A 17,823-nucleotide genomic window follows, 5' to 3' on the forward strand; every position below is an offset into this window, starting at 1 on the left:
TGCTCCACCGAAGATCGGGGTCCTCCTACTTGAGCCAATGTAGACAAGTCCTGGCTGATTCGGCCCCCTGGGAACCGGTGCCCCGCATGAGGGACAGGCCCCCAGAATGGGTAGCCCCCCCAGCCCCTCTCGCCTTGCACTGGGACCCCGCACCCCTCCTCCCTGGGTGGAACCGGGTCACAATGGCACGAGGGTCAGCGTCTCGGACGCCCGACCGTCCGGCTCCATCCGTGGGGCTGGGCGTCCCCACCACCTGTCCCGGGGTGGGCCGTCGCCCCTCCTCTCCTGCGGGGGCCGGGCCTGGGGTGGCGCCTGGAGGGCGGGGGCGGGCCCCAGCTGCGGGGGCGCAGTCGCTGGGCCGCGGGCGGCGGGACGGACGAAGCCGGGGCCCCGGGTGGCACCGGCGGGCGGGCACCATGGAGCTGCTCTCGGCGCTGAGCCTGGGCGAGCTAGCGCTCAGCTTCTCGCGGGTGCCGCTTTTCCCTGTATTCGACCTCAGTTACTTCATCGTCTCCATCCTCTACCTCAAGTATGAGCCAGGTGAGCCGGGGTCGGGGGCTGGAAGGGGCGGGCAGCGGGGGGCGCGGGCGGGGGCAGCTCGGGGGGCGCGGAGAGGAGAAGCCCGTGCGTGGTGGAGGAGGGGCGTGGGGACAGGTTCAGGGATTGCATCGTGGGAGTGGGCAGGCGCGAGAATCGTGGGGTTCTCCCGCGATGAACCTAGGCGGGGGTGAGCCCAGGGTAGAAGCCCCCAGGACGCTGAAACTGGGGGAGGGGAAGGAGAGGAGTGCGCCCGTTTGGGGAGGGGGGAAACAGGTGCTTTGGGGTGGGGTGGAGAGAAGGCCGGGACTCCTTGTTGGGTCCAAGCTGCAGGAACTTGGGCAAGGGGCGCTGGTCGTAGCTAGGGTGCAGGTGCGGGGTCGATGCAGCTGCCCTGGCCGCACGCAGGTGTGACCTCCCTCCTTGACCTTGGCACGCGGAGTGAGAGCGCCAGCGCCGTGTCTATATAAGGGCCGCCGCGCCGGGGGCTGCGGAAAGTGACACCGGTTCTCCTCCCCACTGCAACTGTCCAGCACCCTCCACTCCCCTCCCTTCCCCACCGCGCTGGACCATTCGAGTCCCCACGGGAATTCTTCCAGCCCTGGCTCCGGATCCTTTCCACCCTCGGAGCAGAACCGGTCCCAGGGCTGGGTGACTTGGGGTCAGCGTCCCCCCTCTCAGCTCCAGATCCCCCGCTGGGGAGGTCACTGAAGGGTAGATCCTGCTTCTTAGATTTTTTTAAAAAGTCATTTTTTAAATGAGGATGAATGGCTTCCTTAGAACGTGTTCTATTTTTATATACAAGATTCACCATGAGCAAATGTTTCTCGTTCATCATTATTCTAGCACACCGGCAACTTACTAGAAAATAGATTTTAGACTTAGAAAAATAGCAGAACCCCAAACTTCATAAACCTTCCTCCCGCTTAGATGTAAATTACCCCTATAGCTCAGAAAGGAAGTGGTTTTATTCTCAGATGATAAAAACAAGTGCTCCTGTTTACTAAAAACTCAAACTGAAAAGGGCAAAGAGAAAAAAGAGAATTACCGTCAACATAATGGTGGCCACCTTTCCTGATCTCTCTTCTGTTCATTTATACCTTTGTAGTTATAGACGTAAATGCACGCTTTTTTGTTTGTTTCTTTTGGTTTTTTTTTTTGAGACAGAATCTTGCTCTGTCACCCAGGCCGAGTGCAGTGGTGTGATCTTGTCTCACTGCAACCTCTGCCTCCCTTGTTCAAGTGGTTCTCCTGCCTCAGCCTACTGAGTAGCTGGGACTACAGGCACATGCAAACATGCCTGGCTAATTTTTGTATTTTTAGTAGAGATGGGGTTTCACTATGTTGGCCAAGATTGTCTTGATCTCCTGACCTCGTGGTTCACCTGCCTCCCAAGTGCTGGCATAAGCCACCTCTCCCAGCCAATGCACGCTCTTACACTAACAGGATTACACTCTACTTGCTAGGAATTTTTATTCTATTTTTGTCTGTTCACATGCCAGAATCTATTTCCTTAAATGCTATCCAGGAGAACACTTAATTTGCAAAACAAAATAAGCTTTTGTATTTTCCTAGCACGAACATGGGGCTATGTTTCCTTTCTGGGGAAGAATTCCTGGTGGCTCAGGCCCAGTCCTTGGGCAACTGCAGAACCCCGCATACCTTAGAAAATCTGAAACTAGTCAGGTGTGGTGACTCACACGTGTCATCCCAGCACTTTGGGAGGCCGAGGCAGGCAGATCACCTGAGGTCAGGAGTTCAAGACCAGCCTGGCCAACATGGTGAAACCCTGTTTCTATTAGAAATATAAAAATTAGCTAGGCGTGGTGGCATGCACCTGTAGTCCCAGCTATTCAGGAGGCTGAGGCAGGAGAATCACTTGAACTCCACTTTCTGTAGAAGTCCTAGAATAAGCCATCCAAACTCTAAGTGCTGGAGCCTGAGGTTCCTGAGGCTGAGAAGTGGTTCCAAACCCTGGGAACTTTTTTCTTATCTCCACCTCAGACCAATTGAGTCAGAATATTAATCTCCCCTCCCTCAGTGACTGATGTATGTTATCAGGGCTGAGGATGCCCCACCCAGTTCACTCTCCTCCTTTCACAACTGGGGAAACAGGAAATAGTGGCTAAGCTATCTTAAATACACAGTGAGCCCATGGTCTCACCGCTGGTCAGTTGCAGCCTCGGGACTCAGCCCAGGTCTGCTTGACTCCAAGAATCAGTACATTTAATGTGAGGTACTTGGTTTCCTTAGAAAAAGTAAGGTGTTGGAGGCCAGACACGGTAGCTCATGCCTGTAATCCCAGCACTTTGGGAGGCAAGGCGGGCAGACCGCTTGAGCCCAGGAGTTCGAAACCAGCCTGGGTAGCATGACAAAACCCTGTCTCTACTAAAAATGCAAAAATTAGCCAGGTGTGGTGGCACACACCTGTAATCCCACCTGCTTGGGAGGTTGACACATGAGAATCGCTTGAAACTGGGAGACGGAGGTTGCAGTGAGCTGAGCTCTCACCGCTGCACTCCAGCCTGAGCAACAGAGCCTAGGTGAGACTCTTGTCTTGGGGAAAAAAGAAAGAAAGAAAAGGAATTGGATCGAACTGTTAGGCTGTTTAGCCTGCATGCTGGGCATCTGTAAATTTTCTTCTCAGAATTTGTATGCTAGACCAGCTACAGAATTTGCAGGACCCAGTACAAAATATCAGTGTGGGGCCTTTTGTTCAGAAATTAAGAATTTCAGGGCTGGGCACAATGGCTCACGCCTATAATTCCAGCACTTTGGGAGGCCGAAATGGGTGGAAGTGTGGAGTTTGAGACCAACCCGACCAACATGGTGAAACCCCCTCTCTACTGAAAAAATACAAAAATCAGCCAGGCATAGTGGCCAGCGCCTATAATCCCAGCTGCTCTGGAGGCTGAGGCAGGAGAATCGTTTGATCTTGGGAGGCAGAGGTTGCAGTGAGCCAAGATCACGCCATTGCACTCTAGCCTGGGTGACAGAGCAAGACTTCGTCTAAAGAAAAATTAAAAAAAAAAAAATTTCATAGCCAGGCATGGTGGTGTGTGTCTGTCATCCCAGCTATTCAGGAAGCTGAGGCTGGAGGATCACTTGAGCTCAGGAGTTGAAGATCAGCTTCGCCTGGCTGGGTCTTTATTGGCTGGGAGTTTCTTGAGAATCCTGGGAAAGGATGAAGCTCAGAGCGTGGTCCTCAGCTGAGCAGCATCAGTGTCGCTTGGGAGCTACAGTGAGCTATGATCACACCACCACCCTCCAGCCTGGGCAACAGAGCAAGACCCTGTCTCCTAAAATAAATAATCAAGGCCAGGCGAGGTGGCTCACGCCTGTAATCCCAGCACTTTGGGAGGCCGAGGTGGGCAGATGACTTGAGGTCAGGAGTTCAAGACCAGCGTGGCCAACATGTGAAACCCCGCCTCTACTGAAATACAAAAATTAGCTGGGTGTGCTGGTACATACCTGTAGTCCCAGCTACTGGGGAGGCTGAGGCAGAAGAATTGCTTGAACCCGAGAGGCAGAGGTTGCAGTGAGCCGAGATTGCGCCACTGCACTCCAGCCTAGCGCCTGGCAACAGAGCAAGACTCTGTCTCAAAAAGACAAAAAAAAATCAAGAGTGTCCGCATAGGTCAGATAATCTCAGCATTTGGGGAGGCTGAGGCAGGGAGGCTGAAGTGGGAGGATGACCTGAACCCTGCAAGGTCGAGGCTGCAGTGAGCCACGATTGTAGCACTGCACTCCAGTCTGGGCAACAGAGTGAGACCCTGTCTCAAAAAAACAATAAACACATCTCCAAATCAGGGGAGTCAGTTCTACCACTAGCACTGCGTAAGCACCACACCGGTTATTTCACCACCACGAGCTTCAGTTTATTTGTCTGTGAAATGGGATCATTGGTAGGAGATTTCCAGACTCCCTTTCCTAGCTACCGTGAAGATCTACTGAGAATATTGTTGGTGATGAGGCCTGAGGCACTCGCGAGGGATGGTTATGCTATTTGGAAGTCTGTGGAGCAATGTGTTACTTGGGATACGGGCGTTTTCTGGGTCAGGCTTGCTTACTTTTCTTTTCCTTTTTTTTTTTTTTTTTGAGTTGGACTCTTGCTTCCTCTCCCAGGCTGGAGTGCAGTGGCACAATCTCAGCTCACTACCTCCCAGATTCAAGTGATTCTCCTGAGTCAGCCTCCCAAATACCTGAGATTAGAAGCACCCACTACAACACCAGGCTAATTTTTTTTGTATTTTTAGTAGAGATGAGGGTTCATCATGTCTGCCAGGCTGGTCTTGAACTCCTGACCTCAAGTGATCCACCTGCTCCAGCCTCCCAAAGTGCCAGTATTACAGGTATGAGACACCACTCTCAGATAACTGAACTTTAAAAAAATATTTTTTTCTTTTCTCTTTTTTTTTTCCCCTCTTCTAAAGTTTAACTACTCCTGTAAAAAAAGAAATTTTTTTGTGAGACAGGGTCTTATTCTGTCTCCCAGGCTGGAGTGCAGTAAGTGCAGTCAAATCTCACTGTAGCCTCCACCTTCTGGCTCAAGCAGTCCTCCCACCTCAGCCTCCCATGGGTCAGGCTTCTTGAGAATCCTGAGAAAATCCAGAGTGTGGTCTTCAACTGAGCAGTGTCAATGTTCCCTGAGAGCTGGTTAGAAATGCAGAGCCCCTGTGGTGGCTCATGCCTGTAATCTCAGCACCTTCGGAGGCCAAGGCGGGGAGATCATGAGGACAGGAGTTTGAGACCAGCATGGCCGATATGGTAAAACCCCATCTCTACTCAAAATACAAAAATTAGCTGGGCATGGTGGCAGGCACCTATAATCCCAGCTACTCGGGAGGCTGAGGCAGAAGAATCAGTTGAACCTGGAAGGTGGAGGTTACAGTGAACCGAGATCACGCTATTGAACTCCAGCCTGGGCAGAAGAGCAAAACTCCATCTCAAAAAAAAAAAAAAAAAAAAAAAAAAGAAAGAAAAGAAAAAGAAACTCAGAGCCCTGGCTGTTTCTGGGCATGGTGGCTCACGCCTGTAATTCCAGCACTTTGAGAGGCCAAGTCGGGCAGATCACTGAGGTCAGGGGTTCTAGACCAGCCTGGCCAACATTACAAAAACCTGTCTTTACTAAAAGTACAAAAAATAGCTGGGTGTGGTGGCATATGCCTGTAATTTCAGCTACTCAGGTGGCTGAGGCAGGAGTATTGATTGAACCCGGGAGGCGGAGGTTTCAGTGAGCCAAGATCACACCGTTGCACTCCAGCCTGGGCAACATGAGTGAACCTGTGTCTCAGGAAAAAGAAAAAGAAAGAAATGCAGAGCCCTAGGTCCCACCCAGTTCTGCCGAATGAAAGTCGTATTTGAGCAAAACGGAATGAGAGTTTGTGTTTGAGCAAAACCTCTGGGTGATTTGGCTCATTTCTCGGGCCCCCAAGCTCCACGTGAGGAAAGAGAAGGAAGCAGTGATTGCTGGCTACAAAAGTGAAGAAATGAAAGAAAAAAAGAGAAATGCATAGCCCGGCCGGATGCGGTGGCTCATGCCTATAATCCCAGCACTTTGGGAGGCTGACATGGGCGTATCACCTGAGGTCGGGAGATTAAGACCAGCCTGGCCAACCTGGCAAAACCATCTCTACTGAAAATACAAAATTAGCCTGGCATGGTGGCACACACACCTGTAATCCCAGCTACTTGGGAGGCCGAGGCACCAGAGTTGCTTGAACCCGGGAGGCAGAGTTTGCAGTGAGCTGAGAACTCACCACAGCTTGGATGACAGAGCAAGACTCCGTCTCAAAAATAAATAAATAAAATAAAATCCTTTTGTCCTGATATCGCCTCTCTTTCATTTAAATCAGAATCATTGGCCTGGCATGGTGGCTCACACCTGTAATCTCAGCACTTTGGGAGGCCAGGGTGGGTGAATCACCTGAGGTCAGGAGTTAGAGACCAGCCTGACCAAAATAGTGAAACCCTGTCTCTACTAAAAATACAAAAATTAGCTGAGAATGATGGTGGGCACCCGTAGTCTCATGTACTCAGGAGGCTGAGGTGGGAGAATCCCTTGAACCCAGGAGGCAGAGGTTGCAGTGAGCCGAGATTGTGCCATTGCACTCCAGCCTGGGTGACAGAGTGAGACTCAATCTCAAAAAAACAAAATATTAAATAAATAAATGAGAATTGTGGGGCTGGATGAGGTGGCTCATCCCTTAATCCCAGCACTTTGGGAGGCCAAAGCAGGCAGATCGATTGAGGCCGGGAGTTCCAGCCTGGCCAACACAGTGAAACCCTGTCTCTACTAAAAATACAAATATTAGCCAGGCGTAATGGTGCAAACCTACAATCCAAGCTACTCGGGAGGCTGAGGCCCGAGAATGGCTTGAACCCAGGAGGCCAAGGTTGCAGTCAGACAAGATCATGCCACTGCACTCCAGCCTGGGCAACGGAGGCAGACTCCATCTAAATAATAATAATAATAAATTCACCATCACTGGGGTTGGCACCAAGCATCGGTATTTTTTAAAATTCACTGGATGAGAACTGGTTCTCTGCATTGAGGTATTCCAGCCTCACCCTGTGCATTTCAGGAGGCTTTATAGCATCCTCCATCCTCTAGAGGCCGGTAGCACGTCCCCCATGCCCCGTGCCCACCATCAAATAATGACAACCAAAAATGCCCCAGATATTGCCAGCGTCCCTGAGGACACAGTCTCTCCCAGTTTAGAACCATTAATCTGGATCATAAATCTCAAAACTCCCGTGCCTCCAGGGGCCAATCAGATCATATATACTACACAGAGGCGAGCCAGGTGGGGACCATCTGTCCCCAAGTGAGAACCAAGCGGGGCACAACTCTACCTGGTTGGGGCTGGAACCCCCAGAACTGATTTTTCCTCTGTGTCTGTCTTGGCCGTTCAAACATTTCTTTTTCTTTTTTAAATTAGTAGACTTGGCTGAGCGTGGTGGCTCACAGCTGTAAACCCAGCACTTTGGGAGGGTGAGGCAGGCAGATCACCTGAGGTCAGGAGTTCAAGACCAGCCTGGCCAACATGGAGAAACCGTGTCTTAACTAAATACAGAAAATGCTAGCCGGGCATGCTGTCAGGCACCTGTAATCCCAGCTACTCAGGAGGCTGAGGCAGGAGAGTCACTTGAACCTGGGAGGCAGAGGTTGCAGTGGGCAGAGATCATGCCTAGGTGACAGAATGAGACTGTCTCAAAACAAAAACAACAACAGAGATAGGGGTCCTACTATGTTGCCCAGGGTGGTCTTGAACTCCCGGGCTCAAGAGATCCACCTGCCTAGGCCTCCCAACGTGTTGAGATTACAGGCGTGAGCCACTGTATGCGGCCAACCACTGATCTTTCTACCACTGCCATAGTTTTGCCTTTTCCAGAATGTCCTATGGTTGGAATCATGCATGTAACCCTTTCAGACTGGCTTCTTTCACTTTGGAATCTGCATGTAAGGCTCCTCCATGTCTTTTCATGCCTTGATATAGCTCACTGAATACTATTTCATGGGGAGGATGCTTCATAGCTTGTTTTTCCATTCACTTCCTGCAGGGCATCTTGGTTGCAGTTTTAACTTTTTTTTTTTTTTTGAGACAGAGTCTTGCTGTCACCCAGGCTGGAATGCAGTGGCACTATCTTGGCTCACTGCAACCTCTGCCTCCTGAGTTAAAGCAATTCTCTTGCCTCAACCTCTCGAGTAGCTGGGATGACAGGCGTGTGCCACCACACCCAGCTAATTTTTGTATTTTTAGTGTTTCACCGTGTTGGCCAGGCTGGACTTGAACTCCTGCCTCAAGTGATCCACTCACCTCGGCCTTCCAAAGTGCGGATTACAGGCGTGAACCACCGCACCAGGCCCTCTTTATTTTATTTATTTATTTATTGAGACAGAGTCTTGCTGTGTCACCCAGGGTGGAGTGCAGTGGGGCGATCTCAGCTTACTGCAACCTCTACCTCCCAAGTTCAGGAGATTCTCCTGCCTCAACCTCTCTCAAGTAGCTGAGATTACAGGTGCCCACCACCACGCCCAGCTAAGTTTTGTATTTTTAGTAGAAACAGGGTTTTACCTTGTTGGCTGGGTTAGTCTTGAACTCCTGAACAGGTGATCCGCCTGCCTCGGCCTCCCAAAGTGCTGGGATTGCAGGTGGGAGCCACCGCACCTGGTCAAGTTTTAATGTTTTTTATATGCCGTTAGGAGCAAAGAAGACTGTTCTTTGATCCCTGGTTTGAGATCTCTGGTTTGAACTACAAGCTTTTTAAGGGCAGGAGGCCAATCATCCTGCTCAACCTTGTGAGGCAGGGGCTGCCGTCTACATTTAACAGGGGAGGAAACTGACGCAGAAAGCCGAGCTCAGAGGCTCAGGAGGAAGAGACTGGTCCTAGAGTCACTGAGAGACTTGGTCAGTACCCCATGCCTCGTACATTTCCGAGTAAATAGCATGCGTGCCCTGGGGAGCCTTCTAGCATCGTCCAACCATCTGCAAATGAGTTACTGACCCCTGGAGAGGGAAAGTCACAGAGTCCGTTACAGACCAGGACTTAGGGACCCAAGCCTTTTTCCTCTTGTCTGAGGCAGAGCTGATTTTTAAAAAATCCATCTACTGAAGTTTCCACCCACAGGTACTTTCCATTTCCGCACGGTTCCAGAAATACCTCTTGCATCGTTGCTAGGCGCTAAGCAATCTCTTTTTCACTCTGGCAGGCGTCTTTGGAAATGACTGATATAGCTAGCCCTGGAGTGGCCAGTTTGTCCAGGCTTTCCCAAAATGAGCATCAAAAGTCCCAAGTCCAGCCGGGCATGGTGACTCATGACTATAATCCCAGCACTCTGGGAGGCCAAGGTGGGTGGATCACCTAAGGTCAGGAGTTCCAGACCAGCCTGGTTAACACGGAGAAGCCCCTGTCTCTACTGAAAATACAAAAGTTAGCCGCTGATCATGGCTGTGGGTGCCTGTAATCCCAGCTACTTGGGAGGCTGAGGCAGGAGAATCACTTGAACCTGGGAGGCAAACTGAGGCCCAGGGAAGGGAGGGACTAGCCTAAGACCACCAATGAGAGGGGAATGTGTCCGTGGCACGTAGCAGGTGAAAACCTATTAGCTTCCTGGGGCTGCCCTAAAACCCAGCAAGAGAAACCCAGAAGGAGTTTGGAAACACCTAGGCTTTGTTTTTTTTGTGTTTTTGGTTTTTTTTGAGATAAGAGTCTTGCTCTGTTGCCCAGGCTGGAGTGCAATGGCACAATCTTGGCTCACTGCAGCCTCTGTCTCCTGGGTTTAAGCAATTCTCCTGTGTCAGCCTCCCAAGTACCAAGTAGCTGGGATTATAGGTGCCTACTACCATGCCCAGCTACTTTTTGTATTTTTAGTAGAGATGGGTTTCACCATATTGGCCAGGCTGGTCTCAAATTCCTAACCTCAGGTGATCCACTGTCCTTGATCTCCCAAAATGCTGGGATTACAGGTGTGATACATCAAGCCTGGCTGTCATCTTGGTCCTTTGACAGTGAAGGAAACTGAGGCTTGGGGGGCAGACAGTCAGTTGCCCAAGGCCATGCCAGAGTGAGTGGCAGAGGCAGAAGCTAAGCATGTGACGGGATTTCGCCATGTTGCCCAGGCTGGTCTTGAACTCCTGAGCTCAAGTGATCTGCCTGCCTTGGCTTCCCAAAGTCCTGGGTTGACAGGCGTGTGCCACCGCACCCAGCCGGCATGTGACTTATATAGCAGGCACACACATGATGCAAACATGGGCATCTGCCTGTCAGAGTGTGACTTAGGCAAACCCCAGGTCCCTGCCACCACTCCCCAACCTCAGTCCTTGGGATGGTCTCAGAGGGCACAAGAAAGATCCTGGAAAGAATTCAATCCCTGGGAGTTATTTTTAGATGCACAGGTATCCATTTCTGCAAAACATGGGTGCCTCACCCGACCTGGCCTCTGCACAGGCCACCAGCTGCTCCAAGGGATTAACTCTCAGCCAGTTGTGTTTTAAATAGACCCTAGAAGAGGGGCTGAGAGCATTTTACCTCATACCCTAGGACCTTGGTCAATGTAGAGACTCAGGACAACCTTGAGAGCAGGGGGAAGCTGCGTTTTGGGCTTATAACTCCAGGATGAGATTAGAGGAGGGAAAAGTTCATCCTAGTCCTCATCAGAAGTTAGACAAAGAAGCAACATTCTGCTTTATTTTTAAAAACAGATGTGGGCTGGGCGCGGTGGCTCACGCCTGTAATTTCAGCACTTTGGGAAGTGAGGCAGGTGGATCATTAGATCAGGAGTTCAAGACCAGCCTGACAACGTGGAGAAACCCCGTCTCTACTAAAAATACAAAATTAGCTGGCCGTGGTGGCACATGCCTGTAATCCCAGCTACTTGGGAGGCTGAGGCAGGAGCCTGTAATCCCAGCTACTTGGGAGGCTGAGGCAGGAGAATCGCTTGAACCCGGGGGATGGAGGTTGCAGTGAGCCAAGATTGCGCCACCGCACTCCAGCCTGGGCGACAGTGAGACTCCATCTCAAAACACACACACACACACACACACACACACACACACACCCAGAGATGTGGAGAGAAAAAAAATGGCTTGTTCAAGATCACGTGGTTAGTTGGTGGGGATGGCGAAGCGAGGGGCAAGTGGCAAGTGTATCGATTACTTATTCTCAAACCGGGGTGTCCAATCTTTTGGCTTTCCTGGGTCATGTTTGAAGAAGAATTGTCTTGGGCCTCATATAAAATACACTAACACTAACGATAGGTGATGAGTTAAAACACACACACACACACACAAAACTCATATATATATATATATATATATGTATATATATACACACACATATACATATAAATTTTTTTTTTTTTTTGGCAGAATCTCACTCCGTTGCCCAGGCTGGAGTGCAGTGGGGCTATCTGGGCTCACTGCAATCTTTACCTCCCAGGTTCAAGCGATTTTGATGCCTCAGCCTCCCGAGTAGCTGGGATTACAGGTGCATGCCACCACGCTCAGCTAATTCTTTTATTTTTAGTAGAGACAGGGTTTCACCATGTTGCCGAGGCTGGTCTCAAACTCCTGACCTCAAGTGATCCGCCCGCCTCGGCCTCCCAAAGTGCTGGGATTATAGGCGTGAGCCACTGCCCCGGCCATAAGTGATCATTTTGCAGCCCAATCTTTTCACTCAGCAATAAGCTTATGGGACTTGTCTTTGTTGATACATCTAGAACAGTGATTCTCAACCAGAAGGGATTTTGTTCCCAGAGGATAAATTTGGCAATATCTGGAGACATTCTTGGTTGTCACAGCTGTTGGAAGGGTGTCACTGTCATCTAGTGAGCAGAAGCCAGGGATGCTGCTTAACACACTATAATGCACAAGACGCCCCCATAGCAAAAAATGATCCGACCCCAGATGACAATAGGGCTGAAGTTGAAAAACCCTGATCAAGGTCTAGTACACTTTTCTTTTCTTTTTTTTTTTTGAGACAGTCTCCCTCTGTCACCTAGGCTGAAGTGCAGTGGCCAGCGTTAGCTCACTGCAATTTCCACCTCCTAGGTTCAAGCGATTCTCCTGCTTCAGGCTCCCCAGTGGCTGGGATTACAGGGGCATGCCACCATGCCTGGCTAAATTTTGTATTTTTAGGAGAGATGGGGTTTCGCCATGTTGGCCAGGCTGGTCTCCAACTCCTGACCTCAAGTGATCCAACTGCCTTGGCCTCCCAAAGTGCTGGGTGAGCCACCATACCTAGCCTACTTCACATTTTTTTTTTTTTTTTTGAGAGAGTCTCGCTCTGTCACCCAGACTGGAGTTCAGCGGCATGATCTCGCTTCTCTGCAACCTCTGCCTCCCAGATTCAAGCAATTCTCTGCCTCCCGAGTAGCTGGGATTATAGGCACCCGTCACCACACCCGGATAATTTCCGTATTTTTAGGAGAGACAGGGTTTCACCATCTTGGCCAGGCTGCATTTCAAACTCCTGACCTCAAGATCCACCTGCCTCGGCCTCCCAAAGTGCTGGGATTACAGGTGTGAGCCACCAAGCCTGGCTTTTTTTTTTTTTTTTTTGAGACAGAGTCTTGCTCTGTCACCCAGGCTGGAGTGCAGTGGCACCATCTTGGCTCACTGCAGCCTGTACCTCCGAGGTTCAAGTGATTCTCCTGCCTCAGCCTCCCAAGTAGCTGGGACTACAGGTGTGTGCCACCACTCCTGGGAAATTTTTTGTATTTTTAGTAGAGATGGGGTTTCACCTTGTTAGCTAGGATGGTCTCAATCTCCTGACCTTGTGATCCACCCACCTCGGCCTCCCAAAGTGCTGGGATTACAGGCATGAGCCACGGGGCCCAGCCCTAGTTCACTTTTAAATAGTTACTCTATGGCAGGCCATGTTTTGTGGCTTCCCACAGCTTTACTAAGAGACCATAGATTTCACTCTTCTCCTGTTGCAACATTGTATCAGTGAACATCTTCCTTCTCTCTCTTTGTTTATGGTGCTTGGTTCCTAATAATAGCAAGGAGTGGAATTGCTGGGGCCCAGGGGATGCACAGCTTCATATTTTCCTGGTATTGCCAAGTTGTCTCTGACATGGTTGTGCCCACTGATGCTCTCACCTGGGTTTGTGGGAGAAACTCTGGCATTGATGATTATTTCCTCCTCTTTGAGGTTGACCAAGCTAAGAAGAAGGTAATTCCTTCTACAGAATAGAGTGCACTACCGGTTTCTCAATTAATAATGGAACAGAGAATGTCATTGTTGTTACAATGTCATCAGAAGTGGCCAAGCCTGTTGGTGGCTCATGCCTGTAATCCCAGCACTTTGGGAGGCCAAGGCGAGAGGATCATTTGAAGCCAGGAGTTCAAGAACAGCCTGGGCCACACATCGAGAACCTATCTTTACCAAAAAAAAAAAAAAAAAAGGTATAAAAATTGGCCAGGCAGGTGGCACATGCCTATACTCCCAGCTACTTGGGAGGCTCAAGCCCAAGAATTTGAGGCTGCAGAGAGCCATGATTGCATCACTGCACTCCTGCCTGGGTAACAGAATGAGACACTGTCTCTTAAAAACTATCCAGGCTGGGCGCAGTGGCTCACACCTGTAATCCCAGCACTTTGGGAGGCCAAGGTGGGTGGATCATCTGAGGTCAGGAGTTTGAGACCAGCCTGGCCAACATAGTGAAACCCTGTCTCTGCTAGAAATACAAAAAAATTAGCTGGGCGTGGTGGCACGCACCTGTAGTCCCAACTACTTGCCTGTAGTCCCAGCTACTCAGGAGGCTGAGGCAGGAGAATTGCTTGAACCCGGGAGGTGGAGGTTGCAGTGAGCCGAGGTCGCGCCACTGCACTCCAGCCTGGCACCTGGTGACGGAGTGAAACTCTGTCTCAAAAAAAAAAAAAAAAGTGTCCAGGCCGGGCACAGTGGCTCACACCTGTAATCCCAGCACTTTGGGGGGCCGAGGCGGGTGGATCACCTGAGGTCAGGAGTTTGAGACCAGCCTGGCCAACATGTGGAGAAACCCCCTCTCTACTAAAACAGCAAAAATTAGCTGGGCGTGGTGGCAGGCACCTGAAATCCCAGCTTCTCTGGAGGCTGAGGCATGAGAATCACTTGAACCTGGGAGGTGGAGGCTGCAGTGAGCCAAGATGGTGCCACTGCACTCCAACCTGGGCAACAGAGTGAGACTCTGTCTCAAAAAACAAACAAACAAACAAAAGGCGGTGGGGGGAAGTCCAGCACAACCGTGATGACTTCCTGTTTGTTAGAATGTAAATTCCGTGAGGGAAGACACCTATCTGTCATGTTCATCATTATAAAACCAGGACCCAGAGGGATGCACATTTCCCATAAATTCATTCGCAGTTCAAGTTATTTCTTGAACCTGTATGATGTGTCCAACAGCGCCCGCCCCGCCCCGCGCTGCCCCACCCCATGCCCTGGTGGTTCAGCAGCAGATGAGGCCTCCATGGTTGCTGAACTTAGGGAGGCATGAAGGTCAAATCCACCTGTTGAATGTATCATTAGTATCTACAGATGTCTTCATCTGTTGCAGATGCTGTGATCTATAAAGCACTGTGAACCAGGCGGCTTATAAACAACAGAAATTTATTTCTCACAGTCCTGGAGGCTGGAAGTCCAAAATCAGGGTACTAATGTGGTCAAGTTCTAATGAGGGCCCTCTTCTGGCTTGCAGATGGTCAGCCTCTCCTTGTGGTCCTCATTATGGAGCAGAGAGCAGCAGGTTTTCTTATGACTCTTACTTATTGATTGAGATAGACTCTTGCTCTGTCACTCAGGCTGGAGTGCAATGGCTTGATCATGGCTCACTGCAGCCTCAACCTTCCAGGCTCCAATGGTCCTCCCACCTCAGAAATAGCTGGGAATACAGACACTGACACCTGCCACCGTGCCCAGATAATTTTTTTTTTTTTAAGATGGGGTTTTACCATATTGGTCAGTCAGGTCTCGAACTCCCAACCTCAGGTGATCTGCCTGCCTCGGCCTCCCAAAGTGCTGGGATTACAGGCGTGAGCCACCACGCCCAGCCTGCCCAGCTACTTTAAAAAAAATTTTTTTAAGAGATGGGATTTCACTATGTTGCCAGGGCTGGGTCTGGAACTCCTAGGCTCAAGAGATCATCTTTCTGGCTTTAGCCTCCCAAAGTGCTGTCATTTCATGCGTGAGCCACCATGCCTGGCCTCTCTTGACTTTTTTTGTTTTTTTCCTTTTATTTGAAATGGAGTTTCACTCTTGTTGTCCAGGCTGGAGTGCAATGGCACAGTCTCAGCTCACCACAACCTCCACCTCCTGAGTAGCTGGGACTACAGGCATGCACCACCACATGTGGCTAATTTTGTATTTTTAGTAGAGACGGTCCCTGGTAGTCTAGTGGCTAAAAACAAAACAAAACAAAAAGAGACAGGATTTCTCCATGTTCATGAGGCTGGTCTCGAACTTCCAACCTCAGGTGATTCATCCACCTGGGATTACAGGCATGAGCCATCGCTCCTGACCCTCTCTAGACTTTTATAAGGGCTCTAATCCCATTTGTGAGGCATCTATGCTCGTAACCTAATCACCTCCCAAAGGCCCCACCTCCTAATACCATCACAAGTGGGGATGGGTAGTATTTGAATGTATGAATTTTAGAGAGACACAAACATTCTGTCTACAGCAGACACTCTTTCTCTTCCCTGCCAAAAACAGACAAAACTGGTGATTTCGTTTGCTTAGTCTTTTGATTTGACTAATAAGAAATCACATTTCGTGAGCTTGTTATCTCATGTCAACAGACTGGAATTTTCTCTTGATTGGAGTAAGTTGTACTGGGGAGTCATTGGTTTTAGCTCTGGTTGTGAGAGCAAAGTAGCTGTACCTTACAGCTTGATCATAAAGTCGTTCTCAGCAAAACGAAAACTCGTTGTTAAAGACAGAACCAATATGATGAAAGCGGTGTTCACAGCAGAAGACACCCAAGTTCTGACTCCGGGGTGTGGCCTTAGAAGACTATGAAGATATTAGCTTAAAAATTATAAAGGCTATAAATGAGTAATACAAGATGCAAGGATTTGATTAATACACATTAATCCTGGGTGTTTCATTTTCATGAACTTATTTTAAGAACTAAACCCGACCTTTTTTTTTTTTGAGACGGTGTTTCACTCTCATCGTCCAGGCTAGAGTATAATGGTGCAATCTCGGCTCACTGCATCCTCCGCCTCCCAGGTTCAAGCAATTCTCCTGCCTCAGCCTCCCAAGTAGCTGGGATTACAGGCACCTGCCACTACGCCCAGCTAATTTTTTCTATTTTTAGTAGAGATGGGGTTTCACCTTGGATGAAACCCAAGATGGTCTCCATCTCCTGACCTTGTGATTCACCCGTTTTGGCCTCCCAAAGTGCTGGGATTACAGGCACGAGCCATTGTGCCCAGCCTATTTATTATTTTTGAGACAACGTCTCACTCTGTCGCCCAGGCTGGAGGGCACTGGTGTGATCATGGCTTACTGCAGCCTCCACTTCACCAGCTCAGTGATCCTCCCCTCTTAGCCTCCTGAGTAGCTGGGACTACAGGAGCAAGCTACCAAGCCCCGCTAATTAAAAAAAACTTTTTTTAGAGGTAGGGTCTCACTATGTTGCCCAGGCTGGTCTCAAACACCCAGGCTCAAGTGATCCACCTGCCTCAGCCTCCCAGAGTGTTGGGATTACAAGTGTGAGCCACCGTGCCCAGCCTGGAAATAAAATCTTAATACATGCGACAATGGGGATGAAGCTTGAGGACATGATGCTCAGTAAGGTACACAAAACAACAAAGTCTGTATGATTTCACTTCTATGAGACACCTAGAATCATCAATTTCATAGAGACAGAAGGTAGAATGGTGGGTGCCAGGGGCTAGGGATGGGGAATCAGGACTAAGTGTTTAATGGGTTTCAGTTTGGGAAACTGGAAGTGTTTTGGAGATGGATTGTGGTGATAATGGCAAAACAATGTGAATGTAATGACATAGAACTACACACTTAAAAATGTTTAAATGGGCTGGGCGTGGTGGCTCATGTCTGTACTCCCCGCACTTTGGGAGGCTGAGGCAGGTGGGTCACCTGAGGTCGGGAGTTCGAGACCAGCCTGAGCAATGAGGAGAAACCCCATCTCTACTAAAAATACAAAATTAGCCGGATGTGGTGGTACATACCTGTGATCCCAGCTACTCGGGAAGCTGAGGCAGGAGAATTGCTTGAACCTGGGAGGCGGAGTTGCAGTGAGCTGAGATCATGCCATTGCACTCTAGCCTGGGTGACAAGAGTGAAACTCCATCTCAAAAAAATAAATAAATAAATAAAAAGTTTAAAATGGGCTGGGCATGATGTCTCACATCTATAATCCCAGCACTTTTGGAGGCCAAGGCTGGTGGATGGCTTGAGCCCGGGAATTTGAGGCCAGCCTAGGCAACATGGTGAAACCCTGTGCCTCTTTTAAAAATACAGAATATTAGCCTGGCATTTGGTGTGCGTCCCTGTAGTCCCAAATGCTTTCGAGGCTGAGGTGGGAGGGGTGTTTGAGCCTAGGAAGTCAAGGCTGCAGTGAGTTGTGATTGTACCACTGCACTCCAGCCTGGCTGATGGGAATGAAACCCTGTCTAAAAACAAATTAAAAAAAAAAGTAAAATGGCAAATTTATTTGTATTATTTATTGATTGATTTATTTATTTTTGAGACAGAGTCTTGCTCTGTTGCCCAGGCTAGAGCTCTGTGGTGTTCGGCTCACTGCAGCCTCTGCCTCCTGGGTTCAAATGATTCTCC

The 17,823-nt window shown here is 49.5% G+C and overlaps 1 protein-coding gene across 5 annotated transcripts in view; it reads left to right on the forward strand.

The window, feature by feature from the left end:
* The window catches only part of TMEM38A (transmembrane protein 38A), a 29,335-nt gene that overhangs the window by 940 nt on the left and 10,572 nt on the right, over positions 1-17,823 (forward strand). The window contains exons 1-2 of one of the 5 annotated variants that reach the window (XM_054250240.2): positions 347-540; positions 4,794-4,889. The exons of 1 other annotated variant lie outside the window; for it this stretch is intronic. In XM_054250240.2, the coding sequence (XP_054106215.2) occupies positions 417-540; positions 4,794-4,889 (220 nt within the window). In that variant the 5' untranslated portion in view covers positions 347-416. Of the gene's footprint in view, positions 1-346; positions 541-4,793; positions 4,890-17,823 lie in introns of those variants that run through there. 3 more of the 5 variants (XM_078361745.1, XM_078361746.1, XM_002761867.6) reach the window with 3 other exon arrangements.

The sequence above is a fragment of the Callithrix jacchus genome, chromosome 22 (genome assembly GCF_049354715.1).
Source record: "Callithrix jacchus isolate 240 chromosome 22, calJac240_pri, whole genome shotgun sequence".
Taxonomy (NCBI): Eukaryota; Metazoa; Chordata; class Mammalia; order Primates; family Cebidae; genus Callithrix; species Callithrix jacchus.